Genomic DNA, 20,877 nt, shown 5'->3' with positions numbered 1-20,877 from the left:
CCTTTAAAGCACCATAAATCCTGGTGAACCTGTAGCTCTGCTCTCCTGTCCCTTCTTCCTCACTTGGTGACACAGCTAGAACAAATAAGTGCGGATCGCTGCAATGTCATGGATGGAAATTCTCTGTATGTACAGTATTCATGTAATGGCTAAGAATGGGTTGCTTCTGATTTAAATAAAACTTGTGTTACTTTAAAACAAAACTAACAAGCGTTATCCAGGGAGTGGGTGTATAAGGATTTTATCTGTGATGTGTTACTACCACTGTAGACTAGTAAAAGGATTTTTAGAAACGTAAAGGAAGAGTCAGTATTGTAATGTCTGCGAAACATCTTTTGGTATAAGGCTGTTTTTTTTATTGTTGTCTCTTTTTGATTTTATCTTTCCTAGTGCTGTCACAGAGAATGATGTAACACACCCAGCTGAACAAAATCCCGTCTGTTACCCCTGTAACTGGATGAAACCTGATGCGACCAACAACGACAGACTCTCCCCCTTTGGAAGTCCAACGTTTGAAGGTGTGCCTTCCCGGTCTTCATGGCCAAACAACTTCTGCGGAGGAGATTCTCATGGGATTAATGATTTTTTACCGGTTCAGTGTCGAAGCTATTACAGCTATCCGCGGCAGAAGACCCCAGGTACCCCAAAGGGCAACCCCGCGGCACCCTTCGACTTCGAAGGGAGTGAGCTTTCTGAAGGATGCACATTGCCTTCTAAAACTGGTGACACACCTCACATGGTTCCAGGCTGCCCCAAATCTGCAAGTTACTCCCTAGATTCATGCACAGACAAAGCTTTGGCAGAATGTAGCGCAAAACAAAGCGTGTCATGTCCCATCTTGCCACCAAGAGCACCTAAAGTGACTGATGAAAACCAAGTGGCAGAGGTTTCATCATTAAAGTCGGCCGTTAACAGTGGAGGGGAAGATGCTCAGATTATCTCCACAGACCACCAGGAGGATCAGTCAGTAAACAGCAAGGGCGTGCCAGACATCTTCTCTATTTCATATCCTTTCTCTTCACCCCTACACCTCCAGTTGGCACCGAGATCATGTGGTGATGGGTCACCATGGCAGCCACCGACTGACCTTACTGGACTCTCCATTGAAGAGGTGTCAAAGTCCCTTCGTTTTATAGGCCTTGCTGAAGACGTTGTGTCACTGTTTGTCACCGAAAAGATTGATGGGAATTTACTCATACAACTGACTGAGGAGATTTTGTCAGAAGACTTCAGGCTGAGCAAGTTGCAAGTCAAGAAACTTATGCAGTTCATCAGTGGGTGGAGGCCCAAAATTTAATCTGGGAATAAACAGGTTGACAGACCAGTGTTTGTCAGAAATATGCTGCAAATGCTGACATAACTTCAGCATTCTGGGTTGCACTAGCCAACTTTGTATTTAAATAAATTTGGTGCAGTTTATTGCTATGCAGATTCTGGTACCAAACATTGTCTGTTGTTTTTGTCCATAGTATGGAACAAGAATGATTAAATCCAGTGCGATGGAACTGTGCCTTGTGCATTAACTGTACATGTCATTATATCTTAGTCTGCATTAAATCATTTTTGATCCTGATTGTTTTTAGAAGCAGGTTAAAAATAAAATGCTAAACTTGCCCAGACAAGACCAAAGCCTTACAGAGATGGAAAGTGTATTTTTCTTCATAACTATCCTTTGTGCATTTTCCTGGTTGAATATGAATAAATATAAAGATATCTGAAAATGCTTGCAATTTTTGCTTAGCTTGCTTTACTGTATTTTTTTTTGTTTGGTACAGAGGACAAAACTCCAATTTTCTTCATGTGCGAAAGTGTATATCTAGTACATTCAATTGGGAATACAGTGATTGCTATAACTGGAGTAGAAGTTTATTAGATAATTCAACAAGCATTTCAAGGTGCTCTTAAGACCATAACCTATAATTAAAAGCCCTTTCTATTCTTTTGAATCTCCAATTACCACCACTTGTACTTCACATCATTTTGAACATTAGAGGTAATTGCTTTTTGATATGGTATGTGGAAAAATATGTGAAGCAGAACTTGCTATTTTCAGAAGATGTTTTACATTGCTCCACTGGTACACGTCATTTCAGGACTTCAAAACATTGAATCCCCCTCCTCGCATTTACATCCAACAAATTCTTTAGGTTGCTTCAAACCAGGACATACAGGATCCTCAAAGGCCACATGTTTGGTCCACTGAAGAGAGCAAGCCGAGGAAACGACAACGAGCCCAGGAATCTCTGTTAGATCCAACATGACACAGTGCTGTGCTTTCCAAAGAACAGGAACTCCACCCTGCCTCGGGCTGTGAACGTCAGAGAGAGGACACGCACGGCTCCCTCGATAGCTCAGTTGGTAGAGCGGAGGACTGTAGTGGAGAAGGCCGGACATCCTTAGGTCGCTGGTTCGAATCCGGCTCGAGGGACGCTACTGTTTTGGCCCTTGACAATGAAAAAAGAAGAAAATGAGCAAACCTCTCTCTCGCTTGGACCGTAAGGCGGTCAGACATTAGAGCGGAGTCGCCGTCTTTAGAATTCTGCATTCTACTGCTCGCGTCTGCTAAGCTTTCCTTTTGCAAAACACTGCGTCAGCGCTGGTGCGCTCAAAACCTAGTCGCAAAGACAAGTGAGACTAAAGGAGGCGCTCGGTGGAGCCCATCGCCGGCACCCTTTCTGTAAGCCTCACCATTGCAGTAGACGTTTGAGTACAAAGCTGTTAAAAAGGAGGCAAGGTATAGCCCCAGAAAGCAAGCAGCACCTTCTGTATTGATGGTCATTCATCCAGTAACCACTTCCTCCTACTCAATATGTTGATGCTTTGATATGCAAACATTTCCCCAGCAGGGGCCACCAATCACCCAGAGCCACACCTCACCCATTAATCAGTGCCAGGCCCACAAGCTAGAGCCAGGGCTGCGCCAGCCGGGAATCGAACCTGGGTCGCAAGAATGGGAATCTTGCATGATACCACTACACCACTGGCGCCCACGGAGAGAGCTTGCTCACACCACAGTTTAAGCCTCTTATCCTCTCACAGGCCAAAGGGAGCAAAGCCCTTCTTTTTGCCCAGCCCACACACCCCACAATTACCTCTGCCCTGCCTAATTTGAAGCTTTGGGAATTTGCAACGAGAAGAGCCGACGGAAGAGGAAAAAAATGCCAAAGACGTACCACCATTGTTTCACTGTCGTCTTCCAGGCCCCTTTGACTCCGTCCAGGACAAACACCACACAAGGACCTCTGCGCTGCTAATGCGGAAGTCTGTGCCCTTGCAATGAGGAGGGCCGCAAACAAAAGCCCGGGGGGTGGGGCTTAGACCTGAGTCACCATAACACCCGAACAGGGACTTGAACCCTGGACCCTCAGATTAAAAGTCTGATGCTCTACCGACTGAGCTATCCGGGCTCTACGACAGAAGCAGGAGCAGCAGCAGGGACATACAGGATCCTCAAAGGCCACATGTTTGGTCCACTGAAGAGAGCAAGCCGAGGAAACGACAACGAGCCCAGGAATCTCTGTTAGATCCAACATGACACAGTGCTGTGCTTTCCAAAGAACAGGAACTCCACCCTGCCTCGGGCTGTGAACGTCAGAGAGAGGACACGCACGGCTCCCTCGATAGCTCAGTTGGTAGAGCGGAGGACTGTAGTGGAGAAGGCCGGACATCCTTAGGTCGCTGGTTCGAATCCGGCTCGAGGGACGCTACTGTTTTGGCCCTTGACAATGAAAAAAGAAGAAAATGAGCAAACCTCTCTCTCGCTTGGACCGTAAGGCGGTCAGACATTAGAGCGGAGTCGCCGTCTTTAGAATTCTGCATTCTACTGCTCGCGTCTGCTAAGCTTTCCTTTTGCAAAACACTGCGTCAGCGCTGGTGCGCTCAAAACCTAGTCGCAAAGACAAGTGAGACTAAAGGAGGCGCTCGGTGGAGCCCATCGCCGGCACCCTTTCTGTAAGCCTCACCATTGCAGTAGACGTTTGAGTACAAAGCTGTTAAAAAGGAGGCAAGGTATAGCCCCAGAAAGCAAGCAGCACCTTCTGTATTGATGGTCATTCATCCAGTAACCACTTCCTCCTACTCAATATGTTGATGCTTTGATATGCAAACATTTCCCCAGCAGGGGCCACCAATCACCCAGAGCCACACCTCACCCATTAATCAGTGCCAGGCCCACAAGCTAGAGCCCAGGCTGCGCCAGCCGGGAATCGAACCCGGGTCGCAAGAATGGGAATCTTGCATGATACCACTACACCACTGGCGCCCACGGAGAGAGCTTGCTCACACCACAGTTTAAGCCTCTTATCCTCTCACAGGCCAAAGGGAGCAAAGCCCTTCTTTTTGCCCAGCCCACACACCCCACAATTACCTCTGCCCTGCCTAATTTGAAGCTTTGGGAATTTGCAACGAGAAGAGCCGACGGAAGAGGAAAAAAATGCCAAAGACGTACCACCATTCTTTCACTGTCGTCTTCCAGGCCCCTTTGACTCCGTCCAGGACAAACACCACACAAGGACCTCTGCGCTGCTAATGCGGAAGTCTGTGCCCTTGCAATGAGGAGGGCCGCAAACAAAAGCCCGGGGGGTGGGGCTTAGACCTGAGTCACCATAACACCCAAACAGGGACTTGAACCCTGGACCCTCAGATTAAAAGTCTGATGCTCTACCGACTGAGCTATCCGGGCTCTACGACAGAAGCAGGAGCAGCAGCAGGGACATACAGGATCCTCAAAGGCCACATGTTTGGTCCACTGAAGAGAGCAAGCCGAGGAAACGACAACGAGCCCAGGAATCTCTGTTAGATCCAACATGACACAGTGCTGTGCTTTCCAAAGAACAGGAACTCCACCCTGCCTCGGGCTGTGAACGTCAGAGAGAGGACACGCACGGCTCCCTCGATAGCTCAGTTGGTAGAGCGGAGGACTGTAGTGGAGAAGGCCGGACATCCTTAGGTCGCTGGTTCGAATCCGGCTCGAGGGACGCTACTGTTTTGGCCCTTGACAATGAAAAAAGAAGAAAATGAGCAAACCTCTCTCTCGCTTGGACCGTAAGGCGGTCAGACATTAGAGCGGAGTCGCCGTCTTTAGAATTCTGCATTCTACTGCTCGCGTCTGCTAAGCTTTCCTTTTGCAAAACACTGCGTCAGCGCTGGTGCGCTCAAAACCTAGTCGCAAAGACAAGTGAGACTAAAGGAGGCGCTCGGTGGAGCCCATCGCCGGCACCCTTTCTGTAAGCCTCACCATTGCAGTAGACGTTTGAGTACAAAGCTGTTAAAAAGGAGGCAAGGTATAGCCCCAGAAAGCAAGCAGCACCTTCTGTATTGATGGTCATTCATCCAGTAACCACTTCCTCCTACTCAATATGTTGATGCTTTGATATGCAAACATTTCCCCAGCAGGGGCCACCAATCACCCAGAGCCACACCTCACCCATTAATCAGTGCCAGGCCCACAAGCTAGAGCCCAGGCTGCGCCAGCCGGGAATCGAACCCGGGTCGCAAGAATGGGAATCTTGCATGATACCACTACACCACTGGCGCCCACGGAGAGAGCTTGCTCACACCACAGTTTAAGCCTCTTATCCTCTCACAGGCCAAAGGGAGCAAAGCCCTTCTTTTTGCCCAGCCCACACACCCCACAATTACCTCTGCCCTGCCTAATTTGAAGCTTTGGGAATTTGCAACGAGAAGAGCCGACGGAAGAGGAAAAAAATGCCAAAGACGTACCACCATTGTTTCACTGTCGTCTTCCAGGCCCCTTTGACTCCGTCCAGGACAAACACCACACAAGGACCTCTGCGCTGCTAATGCGGAAGTCTGTGCCCTTGCAATGAGGAGGGCCGCAAACAAAAGCCCGGGGGGTGGGGCTTAGACCTGAGTCACCATAACACCCGAACAGGGACTTGAACCCTGGACCCTCAGATTAAAAGTCTGATGCTCTACCGACTGAGCTATCCGGGCTCTACGACAGAAGCAGGAGCAGCAGCAGGGACATACAGGATCCTCAAAGGCCACATGTTTGGTCCACTGAAGAGAGCAAGCCGAGGAAACGACAACGAGCCCAGGAATCTCTGTTAGATCCAACATGACACAGTGCTGTGCTTTCCAAAGAACAGGAACTCCACCCTGCCTCGGGCTGTGAACGTCAGAGAGAGGACACGCACGGCTCCCTCTATAGCTCAGTTGGTAGAGCGGAGGACTGTAGTGGAGAAGGCCGGACATCCTTAGGTCGCTGGTTCGAATCCGGCTCGAGGGACGCTACTGTTTTGGCCCTTGACAATGAAAAAAGAAGAAAATGAGCAAACCTCTCTCTCGCTTGGACCGTAAGGCGGTCAGACATTAGAGCGGAGTCGCCGTCTTTAGAATTCTGCATTCTACTGCTCGCGTCTGCTAAGCTTTCCTTTTGCAAAACACTGCGTCAGCGCTGGTGCGCTCAAAACCTAGTCGCAAAGACAAGTGAGACTAAAGGAGGCGCTCGGTGGAGCCCATCGCCGGCACCCTTTCTGTAAGCCTCACCATTGCAGTAGACGTTTGAGTACAAAGCTGTTAAAAAGGAGGCAAGGTATAGCCCCAGAAAGCAAGCAGCACCTTCTGTATTGATGGTCATTCATCCAGTAACCACTTCCTCCTACTCAATATGTTGATGCTTTGATATGCAAACATTTCCCCAGCAGGGGCCACCAATCACCCAGAGCCACACCTCACCCATTAATCAGTGCCAGGCCCACAAGCTAGAGCCCAGGCTGCGCCAGCCGGGAATCGAACCCGGGTCGCAAGAATGGGAATCTTGCATGATACCACTACACCACTGGCGCCCACGGAGAGAGCTTGCTCACACCACAGTTTAAGCCTCTTATCCTCTCACAGGCCAAAGGGAGCAAAGCCCTTCTTTTTGCCCAGCCCACACACCCCACAATTACCTCTGCCCTGCCTAATTTGAAGCTTTGGGAATTTGCAACGAGAAGAGCCGACGGAAGAGGAAAAAAATGCCAAAGACGTACCACCATTGTTTCACTGTCGTCTTCCAGGCCCCTTTGACTCCGTCCAGGACAAACACCACACAAGGACCTCTGCGCTGCTAATGCGGAAGTCTGTGCCCTTGCAATGAGGAGGGCCGCAAACAAAAGCCCGGGGGGTGGGGCTTAGACCTGAGTCACCATAACACCCGAACAGGGACTTGAACCCTGGACCCTCAGATTAAAAGTCTGATGCTCTACCGACTGAGCTATCCGGGCTCTACGACAGAAGCAGGAGCAGCAGCAGGGACATACAGGATCCTCAAAGGCCACATGTTTGGTCCACTGAAGAGAGCAAGCCGAGGAAACGACAACGAGCCCAGGAATCTCTGTTAGATCCAACATGACACAGTGCTGTGCTTTCCAAAGAACAGGAACTCCACCCTGCCTCGGGCTGTGAACGTCAGAGAGAGGACACGCACGGCTCCCTCGATAGCTCAGTTGGTAGAGCGGAGGACTGTAGTGGAGAAGGCCGGACATCCTTAGGTCGCTGGTTCGAATCCGGCTCGAGGGACGCTACTGTTTTGGCCCTTGACAATGAAAAAAGAAGAAAATGAGCAAACCTCTCTCTCGCTTGGACCGTAAGGCGGTCAGACATTAGAGCGGAGTCGCCGTCTTTAGAATTCTGCATTCTACTGCTCGCGTCTGCTAAGCTTTCCTTTTGCAAAACACTGCGTCAGCGCTGGTGCGCTCAAAACCTAGTCGCAAAGACAAGTGAGACTAAAGGAGGCGCTCGGTGGAGCCCATCGCCGGCACCCTTTCTGTAAGCCTCACCATTGCAGTAGACGTTTGAGTACAAAGCTGTTAAAAAGGAGGCAAGGTATAGCCCCAGAAAGCAAGCAGCACCTTCTGTATTGATGGTCATTCATCCAGTAACCACTTCCTCCTACTCAATATGTTGATGCTTTGATATGCAAACATTTCCCCAGCAGGGGCCACCAATCACCCAGAGCCACACCTCACCCATTAATCAGTGCCAGGCCCACAAGCTAGAGCCCAGGCTGCGCCAGCCGGGAATCAAACCCGGGTCGCAAGAATGGGAATCTTGCATGATACCACTACACCACTGGCGCCCACGGAGAGAGCTTGCTCACACCACAGTTTAAGCCTCTTATCCTCTCACAGGCCAAAGGGAGCAAAGCCCTTCTTTTTGCCCAGCCCACACACCCCACAATTACCTCTGCCCTGCCTAATTTGAAGCTTTGGGAATTTGCAACGAGAAGAGCCGACGGAAGAGGAAAAAAATGCCAAAGACGTACCACCATTGTTTCACTGTCGTCTTCCAGGCCCCTTTGACTCCGTCCAGGACAAACACCACACAAGGACCTCTGCGCTGCTAATGCGGAAGTCTGTGCCCTTGCAATGAGGAGGGCCGCAAACAAAAGCCAGGGGGGTGGGGCTTAGACCTGAGTCACCATTACACCCGAACAGGGACTTGAACCCTGGACCCTCAGATTAAAAGTCTGATGCTCTACCGACTGAGCTATCCGGGCTCTACGACAGAAGCAGGAGCAGGAGCAGCAGCAGGGACATACAGGATCCTCAAAGGCCACATGTTTGGTCCACTGAAGAGAGCAAGCCGAGGAAACGACAACGAGCCCAGGAATCTCTGTTAGATCCAACATGACACAGTGCTGTGCTTTCCAAAGAACAGGAACTCCACCCTGCCTCGGGCTGTGAACGTCAGAGAGAGGACACGCACGGCTCCCTCGATAGCTCAGTTGGTAGAGCGGAGGACTGTAGTGGAGAAGGCCGGACATCCTTAGGTCGCTGGTTCGAATCCGGCTCGAGGGACGCTACTGTTTTGGCCCTTGACAATGAAAAAAGAAGAAAATGAGCAAACCTCTCTCTCGCTTGGACCGTAAGGCGGTCAGACATTAGAGCGGAGTCGCCGTCTTTAGAATTCTGCATTCTACTGCTCGCGTCTGCTAAGCTTTCCTTTTGCAAAACACTGCGTCAGCGCTGGTGCGCTCAAAACCTAGTCGCAAAGACAAGTGAGACTAAAGGAGGCGCTCGGTGGAGCCCATCGCCGGCACCCTTTCTGTAAGCCTCACCATTGCAGTAGACGTTTGAGTACAAAGCTGTTAAAAAGGAGGCAAGGTATAGCCCCAGAAAGCAAGCAGCACCTTCTGTATTGATGGTCATTCATCCAGTAACCACTTCCTCCTACTCAATATGTTGATGCTTTGATATGCAAACATTTCCCTAGCAGGGGCCACCAATCACCCAGAGCCACACCTCACCCATTAATCAGTGCCAGGCCCACAAGCTAGAGCCCAGGCTGCGCCAGCCGGGAATCGAACCCGGGTCGCAAGAATGGGAATCTTGCATGATACCACTACACCACTGGCGCCCACGGAGAGAGCTTGCTCACACCACAGTTTAAGCCTCTTATCCTCTCACAGGCCAAAGGGAGCAAAGCCCTTCTTTTTGCCCAGCCCACACACCCCACAATTACCTCTGCCCTGCCTAATTTGAAGCTTTGGGAATTTGCAACGAGAAGAGCCGACGGAAGAGGAAAAAAATGCCAAAGACGTACCACCATTGTTTCACTGTCGTCTTCCAGGCCCCTTTGACTCCGTCCAGGACAAACACCACACAAGGACCTCTGCGCTGCTAATGCAGAAGTCTGTGCCCTTGCAATGAGGAGGGCCGCAAACAAAAGCCAGGGGGGTGGGGCTTAGACCTGAGTCACCATTACACCCGAACAGGGACTTGAACCCTGGACCCTCAGATTAAAAGTCTGATGCTCTACCGACTGAGCTATCCGGGCTCTACGACAGAAGCAGGAGCAGGAGCAGCAGCAGGGACATACAGGATCCTCAAAGGCCACATGTTTGGTCCACTGAAGAGAGCAAGCCGAGGAAACGACAACGAGCCCAGGAATCTCTGTTAGATCCAACATGACACAGTGCTGTGCTTTCCAAAGAACAGGAACTCCACCCTGCCTCGGGCTGTGAACGTCAGAGAGAGGACACGCACGGCTCCCTCAATAGCTCAGTTGGTAGAGCGGAGGACTGTAGTGGAGAAGGCCGGACATCCTTAGGTCGCTGGTTCGAATCCGGCTCGAGGGACGCTACTGTTTTGGCCCTTGACAATCAAAAAAGAAGAAAATGAGCAAACCTCTCTCTCGCTTGGACCGTAAGGCGGTCAGACATTAGAGCGGAGTCGCCGTCTTTAGAATTCTGCATTCTACTGCTCGCGTCTGCTAAGCTTTCCTTTTGCAAAACACTGCGTCAGCGCTGGTGCGCTCAAAACCTAGTCGCAAAGACAAGTGAGACTAAAGGAGGCGCTCGGTGGAGCCCATCGCCGGCACCCTTTCTGTAAGCCTCACCATTGCAGTAGACGTTTGAGTACAAAGCTGTTAAAAAGGAGGCAAGGTATAGCCCCAGAAAGCAAGCAGCACCTTCTGTATTGATGGTCATTCATCCAGTAACCACTTCCTCCTACTCAATATGTTGATGCTTTGATATGCAAACATTTCCCCAGCAGGGGCCACCAATCACCCAGAGCCACACCTCACCCATTAATCAGTGCCAGGCCCACAAGCCAGAGCCCAGGCTGCGCCAGCCGGGAATCGAACCCAGGTCGCAAGAATGGGAATCTTGCATGATACCACTACACCACTGGCGCCCACGGAGAGAGCTTGCTCACACCACAGTTTAAGCCTCTTATCCTCTCACAGGCCAAAGGGAGCAAAGCCCTTCTTTTTGCCCAGCCCACACACCCCACAATTACCTCTGCCCTGCCTAATTTGAAGCTTTGGGAATTTGCAACGAGAAGAGCCGACGGAAGAGGAAAAAAATGCCAAAGACGTACCACCATTGTTTCACTGTCGTCTTCCAGGCCCCTTTGACTCCGTCCAGGACAAACACCACACAAGGACCTCTGCGCTGCTAATGCGGAAGTCTGTGCCCTTGCAATGAGGAGGGCCGCAAACAAAAGCCCGGGGGGTGGGGCTTAGACCTGAGTCACCATAACACCCGAACAGGGACTTGAACCCTGGACCCTCAGATTAAAAGTCTGATGCTCTACCGACTGAGCTATCCGGGCTCTACGACAGAAGCAGGAGCAGCAGCAGGGACATACAGGATCCTCAAAGGCCACATGTTTGGTCCACTGAAGAGAGCAAGCCGAGGAAACGACAACGAGCCCAGGAATCTCTGTTAGATCCAACATGACACAGTGCTGTGCTTTCCAAAGAACAGGAACTCCACCCTGCCTCGGGCTGTGAACGTCAGAGAGAGGACACGCACGGCTCCCTCGATAGCTCAGTTGGTAGAGCGGAGGACTGTAGTGGAGAAGGCCGGACATCCTTAGGTCGCTGGTTCGAATCCGGCTCGAGGGACGCTACTGTTTTGGCCCTTGACAATGAAAAAAGAAGAAAATGAGCAAACCTCTCTCTCGCTTGGACCGTAAGGCGGTCAGACATTAGAGCGGAGTCGCCGTCTTTAGAATTCTGCATTCTACTGCTCGCGTCTGCTAAGCTTTCCTTTTGCAAAACACTGCGTCAGCGCTGGTGCGCTCAAAACCTAGTCCCAAAGACAAGTGAGACTAAAGGAGGCGCTCGGTGGAGCCCATCACCGGCACCCTTTCTGTAAGCCTCACCATTGCAGTAGACGTTTGAGTACAAAGCTGTTAAAAAGGAGGCAAGGTATAGCCCCAGAAAGCAAGCAGCACCTTCTGTATTGATGGTCATTCATCCAGTAACCACTTCCTCCTACTCAATATGTTGATGCTTTGATATGCAAACATTTCCCCAGCAGGGGCCACCAATCACCCAGAGCCACACCTCACCCATTAATCAGTGCCAGGCCCACAAGCTAGAGCCCAGCCTGCGCCAGCCGGGAATCGAACCCGGGTCGCAAGAATGGGAATCTTGCATGATACCACTACACCACTGGCGCCCACGGAGAGAGCTTGCTCACACCACAGTTTAAGCCTCTTATCCTCTCACAGGCCAAAGGGAGCAAAGCCCTTCTTTTTGCCCAGCCCACACACCCCACAATTACCTCTGCCCTGCCTAATTTGAAGCTTTGGGAATTTGCAACGAGAAGAGCCGACGGAAGAGGAAAAAAATGCCAAAGACGTACCACCATTGTTTCACTGTCGTCTTCCAAGCCCCTTTGACTCCGTCCAGGACAAACACCACACAAGGACCTCTGCGCTGCTAATGCGGAAGTCTGTGCCCTTGCAATGAGGAGGGCCGCAAACAAAAGCCAGGGGGGTGGGGCTTAGACCTGAGTCACCATAACACCCGAACAGGGACTTGAACCCTGGACCCTCAGATTAAAAGTCTGATGCTCTACCGACTGAGCTATCCGGGCTCTACGACAGAAGCAGGAGCAGCAGCAGGGACATACAGGATCCTCAAAGGCCACATGTTTGGTCCACTGAAGAGAGCAAGCCGAGGAAACGACAACGAGCCCAGGAATCTCTGTTAGATCCAACATGACACAGTGCTGTGCTTTCCAAAGAACAGGAACTCCACCCTGCCTCGGGCTGTGAACGTCAGAGAGAGGACACGCACGGCTCCCTCGATAGCTCAGTTGGTAGAGCGGAGGACTGTAGTGGAGAAGGCCGGACATCCTTAGGTCGCTGGTTCGAATCCGGCTCGAGGGACGCTACTGTTTTGGCCCTTGACAATGAAAAAAGAAGAAAATGAGCAAACCTCTCTCTCGCTTGGACCGTAAGGCGGTCAGACATTAGAGCGGAGTCGCCGTCTTTAGAATTCTGCATTCTACTGCTCGCGTCTGCTAAGCTTTCCTTTTGCAAAACACTGCGTCAGCGCTGGTGCGCTCAAAACCTAGTCGCAAAGACAAGTGAGACTAAAGGAGGCGCTCGGTGGAGCCCATCGCCGGCACCCTTTCTGTAAGCCTCACCATTGCAGTAGACGTTTGAGTACAAAGCTGTTAAAAAGGAGGCAAGGTATAGCCCCAGAAAGCAAGCAGCACCTTCTGTATTGATGGTCATTCATCCAGTAACCACTTCCTCCTACTCAATATGTTGATGCTTTGATATGCAAACATTTCCCTAGCAGGGGCCACCAATCACCCAGAGCCACACCTCACCCATTAATCAGTGCCAGGCCCACAAGCTAGAGCCCAGGCTGCGCCAGCCGGGAATCGAACCCGGGTCGCAAGAATGGGAATCTTGCATGATACCACTACACCACTGGCGCCCACGGAGAGAGCTTGCTCACACCACAGTTTAAGCCTCTTATCCTCTCACAGGCCAAAGGGAGCAAAGCCCTTCTTTTTGCCCAGCCCACACACCCCACAATTACCTCTGCCCTGCCTAATTTGAAGCTTTGGGAATTTGCAACGAGAAGAGCCGACGGAAGAGGAAAAAAATGCCAAAGACGTACCACCATTGTTTCACTGTCGTCTTCCAGGCCCCTTTGACTCCGTCCAGGACAAACACCACACAAGGACCTCTGCGCTGCTAATGCAGAAGTCTGTGCCCTTGCAATGAGGAGGGCCGCAAACAAAAGCCAGGGGGGTGGGGCTTAGACCTGAGTCACCATTACACCCGAACAGGGACTTGAACCCTGGACCCTCAGATTAAAAGTCTGATGCTCTACCGACTGAGCTATCCGGGCTCTACGACAGAAGCAGGAGCAGGAGCAGCAGCAGGGACATACAGGATCCTCAAAGGCCACATGTTTGGTCCACTGAAGAGAGCAAGCCGAGGAAACGACAACGAGCCCAGGAATCTCTGTTAGATCCAACATGACACAGTGCTGTGCTTTCCAAAGAACAGGAACTCCACCCTGCCTCGGGCTGTGAACGTCAGAGAGAGGACACGCACGGCTCCCTCGATAGCTCAGTTGGTAGAGCGGAGGACTGTAGTGGAGAAGGCCGGACATCCTTAGGTCGCTGGTTCGAATCCGGCTCGAGGGACGCTACTGTTTTGGCCCTTGACAATCAAAAAAGAAGAAAATGAGCAAACCTCTCTCTCGCTTGGACCGTAAGGCGGTCAGACATTAGAGCGGAGTCGCCGTCTTTAGAATTCTGCATTCTACTGCTCGCGTCTGCTAAGCTTTCCTTTTGCAAAACACTGCGTCAGCGCTGGTGCGCTCAAAACCTAGTCGCAAAGACAAGTGAGACTAAAGGAGGCGCTCGGTGGAGCCCATCGCCGGCACCCTTTCTGTAAGCCTCACCATTGCAGTAGACGTTTGAGTACAAAGCTGTTAAAAAGGAGGCAAGGTATAGCCCCAGAAAGCAAGCAGCACCTTCTGTATTGATGGTCATTCATCCAGTAACCACTTCCTCCTACTCAATATGTTGATGCTTTGATATGCAAACATTTCCCCAGCAGGGGCCACCAATCACCCAGAGCCACACCTCACCCATTAATCAGTGCCAGGCCCACAAGCCAGAGCCCAGGCTGCGCCAGCCGGGAATCGAACCCAGGTCGCAAGAATGGGAATCTTGCATGATACCACTACACCACTGGCGCCCACGGAGAGAGCTTGCTCACACCACAGTTTAAGCCTCTTATCCTCTCACAGGCCAAAGGGAGCAAAGCCCTTCTTTTTGCCCAGCCCACACACCCCACAATTACCTCTGCCCTGCCTAATTTGAAGCTTTGGGAATTTGCAACGAGAAGAGCCGACGGAAGAGGAAAAAAATGCCAAAGACGTACCACCATTGTTTCACTGTCGTCTTCCAGGCCCCTTTGACTCCGTCCAGGACAAACACCACACAAGGACCTCTGCGCTGCTAATGCGGAAGTCTGTGCCCTTGCAATGAGGAGGGCCGCAAACAAAAGCCCGGGGGGTGGGGCTTAGACCTGAGTCACCATAACACCCGAACAGGGACTTGAACCCTGGACCCTCAGATTAAAAGTCTGATGCTCTACCGACTGAGCTATCCGGGCTCTACGACAGAAGCAGGAGCAGCAGCAGGGACATACAGGATCCTCAAAGGCCACATGTTTGGTCCACTGAAGAGAGCAAGCCGAGGAAACGACAACGAGCCCAGGAATCTCTGTTAGATCCAACATGACACAGTGCTGTGCTTTCCAAAGAACAGGAACTCCACCCTGCCTCGGGCTGTGAACGTCAGAGAGAGGACACGCACGGCTCCCTCGATAGCTCAGTTGGTAGAGCGGAGGACTGTAGTGGAGAAGGCCGGACATCCTTAGGTCGCTGGTTCGAATCCGGCTCGAGGGACGCTACTGTTTTGGCCCTTGACAATGAAAAAAGAAGAAAATGAGCAAACCTCTCTCTCGCTTGGACCGTAAGGCGGTCAGACATTAGAGCGGAGTCGCCGTCTTTAGAATTCTGCATTCTACTGCTCGCGTCTGCTAAGCTTTCCTTTTGCAAAACACTGCGTCAGCGCTGGTGCGCTCAAAACCTAGTCCCAAAGACAAGTGAGACTAAAGGAGGCGCTCGGTGGAGCCCATCACCGGCACCCTTTCTGTAAGCCTCACCATTGCAGTAGACGTTTGAGTACAAAGCTGTTAAAAAGGAGGCAAGGTATAGCCCCAGAAAGCAAGCAGCACCTTCTGTATTGATGGTCATTCATCCAGTAACCACTTCCTCCTACTCAATATGTTGATGCTTTGATATGCAAACATTTCCCCAGCAGGGGCCACCAATCACCCAGAGCCACACCTCACCCATTAATCAGTGCCAGGCCCACAAGCTAGAGCCCAAGCTGCGCCAGCCGGGAATCGAACCCGGGTCGCAAGAATGGGAATCTTGCATGATACCACTACACCACTGGCGCCCACGGAGAGAGCTTGCTCACACCACAGTTTAAGCCTCTTATCCTCTCACAGGCCAAAGGGAGCAAAGCCCTTCTTTTTGCCCAGCCCACACACCCCACAATTACCTCTGCCCTGCCTAATTTGAAGCTTTGGGAATTTGCAACGAGAAGAGCCGACGGAAGAGGAAAAAAATGCCAAAGACGTACCACCATTGTTTCACTGTCGTCTTCCAGGCCCCTTTGACCCCGTCCAGGACAAACACCACACAAGGACCTCTGCGCTGCTAATGCGGAAGTCTGTGCCCTTGCAATGAGGAGGGCCGCAAACAAAAGCCAGGGGGGTGGGGCTTAGACCTGAGTCACCATAACACCCGAACAGGGACTTGAACCCTGGACCCTCAGATTAAAAGTCTGATGCTCTACCGACTGAGCTATCCGGGCTCTACGACAGAAGCAGGAGCAGGAGCAGCAGCAGGGACATACAGGATCCTCAAAGGCCACATGTTTGGTCCACTGAAGAGAGCAAGCCGAGGAAACGACAACGAGCCCAGGAATCTCTGTTAGATCCAACATGACACAGTGCTGTGCTTTCCAAAGAACAGGAACTCCACCCTGCCTCGGGCTGTGAACGTCAGAGAGAGGACACGCACGGCTCCCTCGATAGCTCAGTTGGTAGAGCGGAGGACTGTAGTGGAGAAGGCCGGACATCCTTAGGTCGCTGGTTCGAATCCGGCTCGAGGGACGCTACTGTTTTGGCCCTTGACAATGAAAAAAGAAGAAAATGAGCAAACCTCTCTCTCGCTTGGACCGTAAGGCGGTCAGACATTAGAGCGGAGTCGCCGTCTTTAGAATTCTGCATTCTACTGCTCGCGTCTGCTAAGCTTTCCTTTTGCAAAACACTGCGTCAGCGCTGGTGCGCTCAAAACCTAGTCGCAAAGACAAGTGAGACTAAAGGAGGCGCTCGGTGGAGCCCATCGCCGGCACCCTTTCTGTAAGCCTCACCATTGCAGTAGACGTTTGAGTACAAAGCTGTTAAAAAGGAGGCAAGGTATAGCCCCAGAAAGCAAGCAGCACCTTCTGTATTGATGGTCATTCATCCAGTAACCACTTCCTCCTACTCAATATGTTGATGCTTTGATATGCAAACATTTCCCTAGCAGGGGCCACCAATCACCCAGAGCCACACCTCACCCATTAATCAGTGCCAGGCCCACAAGCTAGAGCCCAGGCTGCGCCAGCCGGGAATCGAACCCGGGTCGCAAGAATGGGAATCTTGCATGATACCACTACACCACTGGCACCCACGGAGAGAGCTTGCTCACACCACAGTTTAAGCCTCTTATCCTCTCACAGGCCAAAGGGAGCAAAGCCCTTCTTTTTGCCCAGCCCACACACCCCACAATTACCTCTGCCCTGCCTAATTTGAAGCTTTGGGAATTTGCAACGAGAAGAGCCGACGGAAGAGGAAAAAAATGCCAAAGACGTACCACCATTGTTTCACTGTCGTCTTCCAGGCCCCTTTGACTCCGTCCAGGACAAACACCACACAAGGACCTCTGCGCTGCTAATGCAGAAGTCTGTGCCCTTGCAATGAGGAGGGCCGCAAACAAAAGCCAGGGGGGTGGGGCTTAGACCTGAGTCACCATAACACCCGAACAGGGACTTGAACCCTGGACCCTCAGATTAAAAGTCTGATGCTCTACCGACTGAGCTATCCGGGCTCTACGACAGAAGCAGGAGCAGGAGCAGCAGCAGGGACATACAGGATCCTCAAAGGCCACATGTTTGGTCCACTGAAGAGAGCAAGCCGAGGAAACGACAACGAGCCCAGGAATCTCTGTTAGATCCAACATGACACAGTGCTGTGCTTTCCAAAGAACAGGAACTCCACCCTGCCTCGGGCTGTGAACGTCAGAGAGAGGACACGCACGGCTCCCTCAATAGCTCAGTTGGTAGAGCGGAGGACTGTAGTGGAGAAGGCCGGACATCCTTAGGTCGCTGGTTCGAATCCGGCTCGAGGGACGCTACTGTTTTGGCCCTTGACAATCAAAAAAGAAGAAAATGAGCAAACCTCTCTCTCGCTTGGACCGTAAGGCGGTCAGACATTAGAGCGGAGTCGCCGTCTTTAGAATTCTGCATTCTACTGCTCGCGTCTGCTAAGCTTTCCTTTTGCAAAACACTGCGTCAGCGCTGGTGCGCTCAAAACCTAGTCGCAAAGACAAGTGAGACTAAAGGAGGCGCTCGGTGGAGCCCATCGCCGGCACCCTTTCTGTAAGCCTCACCATTGCAGTAGACGTTTGAGTACAAAGCTGTTAAAAAGGAGGCAAGGTATAGCCCCAGAAAGCAAGCAGCACCTTCTGTATTGATGGTCATTCATCCAGTAACCACTTCCTCCTACTCAATATGTTGATGCTTTGATATGCAAACATTTCCCCAGCAGGGGCCACCAATCACCCAGAGCCACACCTCACCCATTAATCAGTGCCAGGCCCACAAGCCAGAGCCCAGGCTGCGCCAGCCGGGAATCGAACCCAGGTCGCAAGAATGGGAATCTTGCATGATACCACTACACCACTGGCGCCCACGGAGAGAGCTTGCTCACACCACAGTTTAAGCCTCTTATCCTCTCACAGGCCAAAGGGAGCAAAGCCCTTCTTTTTGCCCAGCCCACACACCCCACAATTACCTCTGCCCTGCCTAATTTGAAGCTTTGGGAATTTGCAACGAGAAGAGCCGACGGAAGAGGAAAAAAATGCCAAAGACGTACCACCATTGTTTCACTGTCGTCTTCCAGGCCCCTTTGACTCCGTCCAGGACAAACACCACACAAGGACCTCTGCGCTGCTAATGCGGAAGTCTGTGCCCTTGCAATGAGGAGGGCCGCAAACAAAAGCCCGGGGGGTGGGGCTTAGACCTGAGTCACCATAACACCCGAACAGGGACTTGAACCCTGGACCCTCAGATTAAAAGTCTGATGCTCTACCGACTGAGCTATCCGGGCTCTACGACAGAAGCAGGAGCAGCAGCAGGGACATACAGGATCCTCAAAGGCCACATGTTTGGTCCACTGAAGAGAGCAAGCCGAGGAAACGACAACGAGCCCAGGAATCTCTGTTAGATCCAACATGACACAGTGCTGTGCTTTCCAAAGAACAGGAACTCCACCCTGCCTCGGGCTGTGAACGTCAGAGAGAGGACACGCACGGCTCCCTCGATAGCTCAGTTGGTAGAGCGGAGGACTGTAGTGGAGAAGGCCGGACATCCTTAGGTCGCTGGTTCGAATCCGGCTCGAGGGACGCTACTGTTTTGGCCCTTGACAATGAAAAAAGAAGAAAATGAGCAAACCTCTCTCTCGCTTGGACCGTAAGGCGGTCAGACATTAGAGCGGAGTCGCCGTCTTTAGAATTCTGCATTCTACTGCTCGCGTCTGCTAAGCTTTCCTTTTGCAAAACACTGCGTCAGCGCTGGTGCGCTCAAAACCTAGTCCCAAAGACAAGTGAGACTAAAGGAGGCGCTCGGTGGAGCCCATCACCGGCACCCTTTCTGTAAGCCTCACCATTGCAGTAGACGTTTGAGTACAAAGCTGTTAAAAAGGAGGCAAGGTATAGCCCCAGAAAGCAAGCAGCACCTTCTGTATTGATGGTCATTCATCCAGTAACCACTTCCTCCTACTCAATATGTTGATGCTTTGATATGCAAACATTTCCCCAGCAGGGGCCACCAATCACCCAGAGCCACACCTCACCCATTAATCAGTGCCAGGCCCACAAGCTAGAGCCCAGGCTGCGCCAGCCGGGAATCGAACCCGGGTCGCAAGAATGGGAATCTTGCATGATACCACTACACCACTGGCGCCCACGGAGAGAGCTTGCTCACACCACAGTTTAAGCCTCTTATCCTCTCACAGGCCAAAGGGAGCAAAGCCCTTCTTTTTGCCCAGCCCACACACCCCACAATTACCTCTGCCCTGCCTAATTTGAAGCTTTGGGAATTTGCAACGAGAAGAGCCGACGGAAGAGGAAAAAAATGCCAAAGACGTACCACCATTGTTTCACTGTCGTCTTCCAGGCCCCTTTGACCCCGTCCAGGACAAACACCACACAAGGACCTCTGCGCTGCTAATGCGGAAGTCTGTGCCCTTGCAATGAGGAGGGCCGCAAACAAAAGCCAGGGGGGTGGGGCTTAGACCTGAGTCACCATAACACCCGAACAGGGACTTGAACCCTGGACCCTCAGATTAAAAGTCTGATGCTCTACCGACTGAGCTATCCGGGCTCTACGACAGAAGCAGGAGCAGGAGCAGCAGCAGGGACATACAGGATCCTCAAAGGCCACATGTTTGGTCCACTGAAGAGAGCAAGCCGAGGAAACGACAACGAGCCCAGGAATCTCTGTTAGATCCAACATGACACAGTGCTGTGCTTTCCAAAGAACAGGAACTCCACCCTGCCTCGGGCTGTGAACGTCAGAGAGAGGACACGCACGGCTCCCTCGATAGCTCAGTTGGTAGAGCGGAGGACTGTAGTGGAGAAGGCCGGACATCCTTAGGTCGCTGGTTCGAATCCGGCTCGAGGGACGCTACTGTTTTGGCCCTTGACAATGAAAAAAGAAGAAAATGAGCAAACCTCTCTCTCGCTTGGACCGTAAGGCGGTCAGACATTAGAGCGGAGTCGCCGTCTTTAGAATTCTGCATTCTACTGCTCGCGTCTGCTAAGCTTTCCTTTTGCAAAACACTGCGTCAGCGCTGGTGCGCTCAAAACCTAGTCGCAAAGACAAGTGAGACTAAAGGAGGCGCTCGGTGGAGCCCATCGCCGGCACCCTTTCTGTAAGCCTCACCATTGCAGTAGACGTTTGAGTACAAAGCTGTTAAAAAGGAGGCAAGGTATAGCCCCAGAAAGCAAGCAGCACCTTCTGTATTGATGGTCATTCATCCAGTAACCACTTCCTCCTACTCAATATGTTGATGCTTTGATATGCAAACATTTCCCTAGCAGGGGCCACCAATCACCCAGAGCCACACCTCACCCATTAATCAGTGCCAGGCCCACAAGCTAGAGCCCAGGCTGCGCCAGCCGGGAATCGAACCCGGGTCGCAAGAATGGGAATCTTGCATGATACCACTACACCACTGGCACCCACGGAGAGAGCTTGCT

General features: G+C 51.7%; 1 protein-coding gene and 44 non-coding genes across 45 annotated transcripts in view; 16 read left to right on the top strand and 29 right to left on the bottom strand.

Moving 5' to 3' along the window:
- Nucleotides 1–1,641, top strand: part of garem (GRB2 associated, regulator of MAPK1) — a 70,538-nt gene extending 68,897 nt beyond the window's left edge. Inside the window, exon 6 of the mRNA XM_006643216.3 lies at nucleotides 391–1,641. Coding sequence (XP_006643279.1) covers nucleotides 391–1,297 — 907 coding nt within the window. The 3' untranslated portion in view covers nucleotides 1,298–1,641. The remainder of the gene's footprint in view (nucleotides 1–390) is intronic.
- A 699-nt stretch (nucleotides 1,642–2,340) lies between these two features.
- Nucleotides 2,341–2,428, top strand: trnay-gua (transfer RNA tyrosine (anticodon GUA)). The gene is given in 2 exon segments: nucleotides 2,341–2,377; nucleotides 2,393–2,428. It is a non-coding gene; the product is annotated as a tRNA-Tyr (tRNA).
- Nucleotides 2,429–2,916: 488 nt separating this feature from the next.
- Nucleotides 2,917–2,987, bottom strand: trnag-ccc (transfer RNA glycine (anticodon CCC)). Its single transcript has one exon. It is a non-coding gene; the product is annotated as a tRNA-Gly (tRNA).
- Nucleotides 2,988–3,334: 347 nt separating this feature from the next.
- Nucleotides 3,335–3,407, bottom strand: trnak-uuu (transfer RNA lysine (anticodon UUU)). The gene has a single exon. It is a non-coding gene; the product is annotated as a tRNA-Lys (tRNA).
- A 207-nt stretch (nucleotides 3,408–3,614) lies between these two features.
- Nucleotides 3,615–3,702, top strand: trnay-gua (transfer RNA tyrosine (anticodon GUA)). Its single transcript is given in 2 exon segments — nucleotides 3,615–3,651; nucleotides 3,667–3,702. It is a non-coding gene; the product is annotated as a tRNA-Tyr (tRNA).
- Nucleotides 3,703–4,190: 488 nt separating this feature from the next.
- trnag-ccc (transfer RNA glycine (anticodon CCC)) lies at nucleotides 4,191–4,261 on the bottom strand. The gene has a single exon. It is a non-coding gene; the product is annotated as a tRNA-Gly (tRNA).
- Nucleotides 4,262–4,608: 347 nt separating this feature from the next.
- Nucleotides 4,609–4,681, bottom strand: trnak-uuu (transfer RNA lysine (anticodon UUU)). The gene has a single exon. It is a non-coding gene; the product is annotated as a tRNA-Lys (tRNA).
- A 207-nt stretch (nucleotides 4,682–4,888) lies between these two features.
- Nucleotides 4,889–4,976, top strand: trnay-gua (transfer RNA tyrosine (anticodon GUA)). The gene is given in 2 exon segments: nucleotides 4,889–4,925; nucleotides 4,941–4,976. It is a non-coding gene; the product is annotated as a tRNA-Tyr (tRNA).
- A 488-nt stretch (nucleotides 4,977–5,464) lies between these two features.
- On the bottom strand, nucleotides 5,465–5,535 carry trnag-ccc (transfer RNA glycine (anticodon CCC)). The gene has a single exon. It is a non-coding gene; the product is annotated as a tRNA-Gly (tRNA).
- Nucleotides 5,536–5,882: 347 nt separating this feature from the next.
- trnak-uuu (transfer RNA lysine (anticodon UUU)) lies at nucleotides 5,883–5,955 on the bottom strand. The gene has a single exon. It is a non-coding gene; the product is annotated as a tRNA-Lys (tRNA).
- Nucleotides 5,956–6,162: 207 nt separating this feature from the next.
- Nucleotides 6,163–6,250, top strand: trnay-gua (transfer RNA tyrosine (anticodon GUA)). Its single transcript is given in 2 exon segments — nucleotides 6,163–6,199; nucleotides 6,215–6,250. It is a non-coding gene; the product is annotated as a tRNA-Tyr (tRNA).
- Nucleotides 6,251–6,738: 488 nt separating this feature from the next.
- trnag-ccc (transfer RNA glycine (anticodon CCC)) lies at nucleotides 6,739–6,809 on the bottom strand. The gene has a single exon. It is a non-coding gene; the product is annotated as a tRNA-Gly (tRNA).
- Nucleotides 6,810–7,156: 347 nt separating this feature from the next.
- On the bottom strand, nucleotides 7,157–7,229 carry trnak-uuu (transfer RNA lysine (anticodon UUU)). Its single transcript has one exon. It is a non-coding gene; the product is annotated as a tRNA-Lys (tRNA).
- A 207-nt stretch (nucleotides 7,230–7,436) lies between these two features.
- Nucleotides 7,437–7,524, top strand: trnay-gua (transfer RNA tyrosine (anticodon GUA)). The gene is given in 2 exon segments: nucleotides 7,437–7,473; nucleotides 7,489–7,524. It is a non-coding gene; the product is annotated as a tRNA-Tyr (tRNA).
- A 488-nt stretch (nucleotides 7,525–8,012) lies between these two features.
- Nucleotides 8,013–8,083, bottom strand: trnag-ccc (transfer RNA glycine (anticodon CCC)). The gene has a single exon. It is a non-coding gene; the product is annotated as a tRNA-Gly (tRNA).
- Nucleotides 8,084–8,430: 347 nt separating this feature from the next.
- Nucleotides 8,431–8,503, bottom strand: trnak-uuu (transfer RNA lysine (anticodon UUU)). Its single transcript has one exon. It is a non-coding gene; the product is annotated as a tRNA-Lys (tRNA).
- Nucleotides 8,504–8,716: 213 nt separating this feature from the next.
- Nucleotides 8,717–8,804, top strand: trnay-gua (transfer RNA tyrosine (anticodon GUA)). Its single transcript is given in 2 exon segments — nucleotides 8,717–8,753; nucleotides 8,769–8,804. It is a non-coding gene; the product is annotated as a tRNA-Tyr (tRNA).
- Nucleotides 8,805–9,292: 488 nt separating this feature from the next.
- trnag-ccc (transfer RNA glycine (anticodon CCC)) lies at nucleotides 9,293–9,363 on the bottom strand. Its single transcript has one exon. It is a non-coding gene; the product is annotated as a tRNA-Gly (tRNA).
- A 347-nt stretch (nucleotides 9,364–9,710) lies between these two features.
- On the bottom strand, nucleotides 9,711–9,783 carry trnak-uuu (transfer RNA lysine (anticodon UUU)). The gene has a single exon. It is a non-coding gene; the product is annotated as a tRNA-Lys (tRNA).
- Nucleotides 9,784–9,996: 213 nt separating this feature from the next.
- On the top strand, nucleotides 9,997–10,084 carry trnay-gua (transfer RNA tyrosine (anticodon GUA)). The gene is given in 2 exon segments: nucleotides 9,997–10,033; nucleotides 10,049–10,084. It is a non-coding gene; the product is annotated as a tRNA-Tyr (tRNA).
- A 488-nt stretch (nucleotides 10,085–10,572) lies between these two features.
- Nucleotides 10,573–10,643, bottom strand: trnag-ccc (transfer RNA glycine (anticodon CCC)). The gene has a single exon. It is a non-coding gene; the product is annotated as a tRNA-Gly (tRNA).
- A 347-nt stretch (nucleotides 10,644–10,990) lies between these two features.
- trnak-uuu (transfer RNA lysine (anticodon UUU)) lies at nucleotides 10,991–11,063 on the bottom strand. Its single transcript has one exon. It is a non-coding gene; the product is annotated as a tRNA-Lys (tRNA).
- A 207-nt stretch (nucleotides 11,064–11,270) lies between these two features.
- On the top strand, nucleotides 11,271–11,358 carry trnay-gua (transfer RNA tyrosine (anticodon GUA)). Its single transcript is given in 2 exon segments — nucleotides 11,271–11,307; nucleotides 11,323–11,358. It is a non-coding gene; the product is annotated as a tRNA-Tyr (tRNA).
- A 488-nt stretch (nucleotides 11,359–11,846) lies between these two features.
- trnag-ccc (transfer RNA glycine (anticodon CCC)) lies at nucleotides 11,847–11,917 on the bottom strand. The gene has a single exon. It is a non-coding gene; the product is annotated as a tRNA-Gly (tRNA).
- Nucleotides 11,918–12,264: 347 nt separating this feature from the next.
- Nucleotides 12,265–12,337, bottom strand: trnak-uuu (transfer RNA lysine (anticodon UUU)). The gene has a single exon. It is a non-coding gene; the product is annotated as a tRNA-Lys (tRNA).
- Nucleotides 12,338–12,544: 207 nt separating this feature from the next.
- trnay-gua (transfer RNA tyrosine (anticodon GUA)) lies at nucleotides 12,545–12,632 on the top strand. Its single transcript is given in 2 exon segments — nucleotides 12,545–12,581; nucleotides 12,597–12,632. It is a non-coding gene; the product is annotated as a tRNA-Tyr (tRNA).
- A 488-nt stretch (nucleotides 12,633–13,120) lies between these two features.
- Nucleotides 13,121–13,191, bottom strand: trnag-ccc (transfer RNA glycine (anticodon CCC)). Its single transcript has one exon. It is a non-coding gene; the product is annotated as a tRNA-Gly (tRNA).
- Nucleotides 13,192–13,538: 347 nt separating this feature from the next.
- trnak-uuu (transfer RNA lysine (anticodon UUU)) lies at nucleotides 13,539–13,611 on the bottom strand. The gene has a single exon. It is a non-coding gene; the product is annotated as a tRNA-Lys (tRNA).
- A 213-nt stretch (nucleotides 13,612–13,824) lies between these two features.
- On the top strand, nucleotides 13,825–13,912 carry trnay-gua (transfer RNA tyrosine (anticodon GUA)). Its single transcript is given in 2 exon segments — nucleotides 13,825–13,861; nucleotides 13,877–13,912. It is a non-coding gene; the product is annotated as a tRNA-Tyr (tRNA).
- Nucleotides 13,913–14,400: 488 nt separating this feature from the next.
- Nucleotides 14,401–14,471, bottom strand: trnag-ccc (transfer RNA glycine (anticodon CCC)). Its single transcript has one exon. It is a non-coding gene; the product is annotated as a tRNA-Gly (tRNA).
- A 347-nt stretch (nucleotides 14,472–14,818) lies between these two features.
- On the bottom strand, nucleotides 14,819–14,891 carry trnak-uuu (transfer RNA lysine (anticodon UUU)). The gene has a single exon. It is a non-coding gene; the product is annotated as a tRNA-Lys (tRNA).
- Nucleotides 14,892–15,098: 207 nt separating this feature from the next.
- trnay-gua (transfer RNA tyrosine (anticodon GUA)) lies at nucleotides 15,099–15,186 on the top strand. Its single transcript is given in 2 exon segments — nucleotides 15,099–15,135; nucleotides 15,151–15,186. It is a non-coding gene; the product is annotated as a tRNA-Tyr (tRNA).
- Nucleotides 15,187–15,674: 488 nt separating this feature from the next.
- On the bottom strand, nucleotides 15,675–15,745 carry trnag-ccc (transfer RNA glycine (anticodon CCC)). The gene has a single exon. It is a non-coding gene; the product is annotated as a tRNA-Gly (tRNA).
- Nucleotides 15,746–16,092: 347 nt separating this feature from the next.
- Nucleotides 16,093–16,165, bottom strand: trnak-uuu (transfer RNA lysine (anticodon UUU)). Its single transcript has one exon. It is a non-coding gene; the product is annotated as a tRNA-Lys (tRNA).
- Nucleotides 16,166–16,378: 213 nt separating this feature from the next.
- Nucleotides 16,379–16,466, top strand: trnay-gua (transfer RNA tyrosine (anticodon GUA)). The gene is given in 2 exon segments: nucleotides 16,379–16,415; nucleotides 16,431–16,466. It is a non-coding gene; the product is annotated as a tRNA-Tyr (tRNA).
- A 488-nt stretch (nucleotides 16,467–16,954) lies between these two features.
- Nucleotides 16,955–17,025, bottom strand: trnag-ccc (transfer RNA glycine (anticodon CCC)). The gene has a single exon. It is a non-coding gene; the product is annotated as a tRNA-Gly (tRNA).
- A 347-nt stretch (nucleotides 17,026–17,372) lies between these two features.
- trnak-uuu (transfer RNA lysine (anticodon UUU)) lies at nucleotides 17,373–17,445 on the bottom strand. Its single transcript has one exon. It is a non-coding gene; the product is annotated as a tRNA-Lys (tRNA).
- Nucleotides 17,446–17,658: 213 nt separating this feature from the next.
- Nucleotides 17,659–17,746, top strand: trnay-gua (transfer RNA tyrosine (anticodon GUA)). Its single transcript is given in 2 exon segments — nucleotides 17,659–17,695; nucleotides 17,711–17,746. It is a non-coding gene; the product is annotated as a tRNA-Tyr (tRNA).
- Nucleotides 17,747–18,234: 488 nt separating this feature from the next.
- Nucleotides 18,235–18,305, bottom strand: trnag-ccc (transfer RNA glycine (anticodon CCC)). Its single transcript has one exon. It is a non-coding gene; the product is annotated as a tRNA-Gly (tRNA).
- Nucleotides 18,306–18,652: 347 nt separating this feature from the next.
- On the bottom strand, nucleotides 18,653–18,725 carry trnak-uuu (transfer RNA lysine (anticodon UUU)). Its single transcript has one exon. It is a non-coding gene; the product is annotated as a tRNA-Lys (tRNA).
- A 207-nt stretch (nucleotides 18,726–18,932) lies between these two features.
- Nucleotides 18,933–19,020, top strand: trnay-gua (transfer RNA tyrosine (anticodon GUA)). Its single transcript is given in 2 exon segments — nucleotides 18,933–18,969; nucleotides 18,985–19,020. It is a non-coding gene; the product is annotated as a tRNA-Tyr (tRNA).
- Nucleotides 19,021–19,508: 488 nt separating this feature from the next.
- trnag-ccc (transfer RNA glycine (anticodon CCC)) lies at nucleotides 19,509–19,579 on the bottom strand. The gene has a single exon. It is a non-coding gene; the product is annotated as a tRNA-Gly (tRNA).
- A 347-nt stretch (nucleotides 19,580–19,926) lies between these two features.
- trnak-uuu (transfer RNA lysine (anticodon UUU)) lies at nucleotides 19,927–19,999 on the bottom strand. Its single transcript has one exon. It is a non-coding gene; the product is annotated as a tRNA-Lys (tRNA).
- Nucleotides 20,000–20,212: 213 nt separating this feature from the next.
- On the top strand, nucleotides 20,213–20,300 carry trnay-gua (transfer RNA tyrosine (anticodon GUA)). The gene is given in 2 exon segments: nucleotides 20,213–20,249; nucleotides 20,265–20,300. It is a non-coding gene; the product is annotated as a tRNA-Tyr (tRNA).
- Nucleotides 20,301–20,788: 488 nt separating this feature from the next.
- On the bottom strand, nucleotides 20,789–20,859 carry trnag-ccc (transfer RNA glycine (anticodon CCC)). The gene has a single exon. It is a non-coding gene; the product is annotated as a tRNA-Gly (tRNA).
- Nucleotides 20,860–20,877: the final 18 nt, after the last annotated feature.

The sequence above is a fragment of the Lepisosteus oculatus genome, chromosome 6, assembly GCF_040954835.1.
Source record: "Lepisosteus oculatus isolate fLepOcu1 chromosome 6, fLepOcu1.hap2, whole genome shotgun sequence".
Taxonomy (NCBI): Eukaryota; Metazoa; Chordata; class Actinopteri; order Semionotiformes; family Lepisosteidae; genus Lepisosteus; species Lepisosteus oculatus.
This window is presented reverse-complemented; position numbering and strand designations above follow the sequence as displayed.